This window comes from Etheostoma spectabile, chromosome 22 (genome assembly GCF_008692095.1).
Source record: "Etheostoma spectabile isolate EspeVRDwgs_2016 chromosome 22, UIUC_Espe_1.0, whole genome shotgun sequence".
Taxonomy (NCBI): domain Eukaryota; kingdom Metazoa; phylum Chordata; class Actinopteri; order Perciformes; family Percidae; genus Etheostoma; species Etheostoma spectabile.
Genome location: NC_045754.1, coordinates 3,793,676 through 3,795,827, shown reverse-complemented (window position 1 = coordinate 3,795,827; position 2,152 = coordinate 3,793,676). Strand labels below are relative to the sequence as shown.

Below are 2,152 nucleotides of genomic sequence, written 5' to 3'. Positions count from 1 at the left end.
GGAAAATTAAATCGCTTTATGTTGCGTCCTAGGCACCCCTAGACTGGGGCGTAACACTAGTATCTCATTTATATTTATATTCTGTGTTGTGTGACTAATGTACGTGTTCTGCTGTAACACCGTAATTTCCCATTTTTTGGGATCAATATCTATCTATCTATCTATTCAATGTCTTGTTTTTGTCCACACCAAGGTATTCAGTTGACTGTCACAGAGGGGAGAAGAAACTAGAAGATATTCACATTTAACAAGCTGGAATCAGAGAAGTTTTACTTTGTTTTCATAAAAAATCAAAAAATCTGATTACTCAATGTGTCAAAATATTGCAGATTATTAATGGTTGACACCTAATCATTGCAGCTCTGGACTGCGGTTGTAAGACATTTAGCTGATAAATACAAGTTTAGCGCCCAAAGCATCATAATTCAAACGAACAAACTGGAAACATTTGTTGGGCCACTATTTCAGCGCGATTGGATGTACAGTATGCATTGTGCCTGCTCAAAGATCAACTAGATACAAATCAAATTTTAAAATGACTGGCAAAACTCCCCGTAATCTTTCTGACCACGTTGAAAACTTTCGCGGGAAAATGAGAGGACTGGAAGAGCGAAGGGAGTGCGATGCGACCAAGCCCAGCGCGACGGAGACCTTATACTGTAGTTGTGTGTCCCTTTCTGGAGGCGACTGTGGAGTGGATTTGTTAAAAGTTTTCACTGAATATTTTGAAAAGCTTGAACACCTGAGACGAGGAGAGCCGGACACTCCTGGGTCGGTACCAGCACAGTGATATAGTTCTTTGTAGCTGTGCACTGTGTGAATGAACTATTGTTTCTTTTATTAAATACTTCAGGAACTGTATGACCTTAAAACTTGCCTAATACGCCCATTTTTCTCTTTAACCAATTCATAGTCAGGTAATATGATTGTACAACCCACTTTATGGAACATTGATTTTTAGCCCACATTTATCTACCAACTGTAACTAACAACTACATACTGCTTAATATATATTTAGCAGTTTCATTTTTTGTTTTCCCATCCTGATATATTCAATATTTTGTTTCTTATTTTATTCTTATATTTATATTCATTATTATCATTATTTTATTATTTTCATGTATCTGATGAATGTTCTATTTTTTACTAGTAATCTCCTTTAGATCTATCTATCTATCTATCTATCTATCTATCTATCTATCTATCCATCCATCTCAGAAGATAATCCACAATGAATATAATCAATAGTTGCAGCCGTGAGTGTGCCTCACGTCTTTGAGGGTGATGATGTTGGGATGCTGTCCGTATCTCAGCAGGATCTCCACCTCCTCCGTCGGGTCCCTCTTGGCCTTGTTGATGATCTGTAACAGAGGAGGAAACGTGTTTACAGCCCAGGGGACGCCGAGTGAGGGACTCGCGTGGTGTCTGTGTGAGGACGCGGTGTTCTACCTTGACGGCGTACTCCATGCCGGTTCCTTTGTGCACGCAGCGCTTACAGATGGAGTACGACCCGACTCCGATGTCCTCTTTGATCTCGTAGGCGTCGGAGAACTGGGATGTGCTTCTGTGCAGCTGCTACATGCAAAGACACAACCGCTGATCAATTATTACTTATGCTAATCACCTTTATTTGGACTCAAAAGATCCTTGAGGGGTGGCCCTGATTTTGCAATGACAACGAGTAATAACAAAGACAAGAAAACAACAACTCAGAATTATTTGATGCTATAAAAATGGGCTGAAACGACCATGATTGACAGCTGGGATTGACTCCCTGTGATTGGTCTGGCGTGTGTATGGGCGGGACTTGAATACATATTTTTGTATTAAAAAAACCCTGGAGCGACCACCACTGAACAAATCATTAACATTTTAGTTTTTTGACACTTTAAAAAACCCTCAAAATAAAACCTGAAAATTAGAGTTATCAGTTCTACTTTACTTGTGCTCATTTTAAATATAATCAATCAAGACTTTTCTTTATTGTTATTACTTTAAAGTCTTAATTTAACTGTAGCCTGCTTTTCCCAGTGTTATGAGTTAAGAGTTAGCGTTACTTTAGACTGAATCAAGCTGCCTCAACTGCTACTATTATTACTATTATTATTATTATTATTATTATTACTTTTCACCATTGCAACACCTTAATTAT

The 2,152-nt window shown here is 38.3% G+C and overlaps 1 protein-coding gene across 3 annotated transcripts in view; it reads right to left on the bottom strand.

The window, feature by feature from the left end:
* rps6ka3b (ribosomal protein S6 kinase, polypeptide 3b) overlaps positions 1-2,152 on the bottom strand; it is a 77,434-nt gene that overhangs the window by 10,679 nt on the left and 64,603 nt on the right. For 2 of the 3 annotated variants that reach the window (XM_032504524.1, XM_032504522.1), the window contains 2 exons: positions 1,450-1,575; positions 1,272-1,361 (listed from right to left, as the gene is read on the bottom strand). In XM_032504524.1, the coding sequence (XP_032360415.1) occupies positions 1,272-1,361; positions 1,450-1,575 (216 nt within the window). The remainder of the gene's footprint in view (positions 1-1,271; positions 1,362-1,449; positions 1,576-2,152) is intronic. The other variant, XM_032504523.1, reaches the window with a different exon arrangement.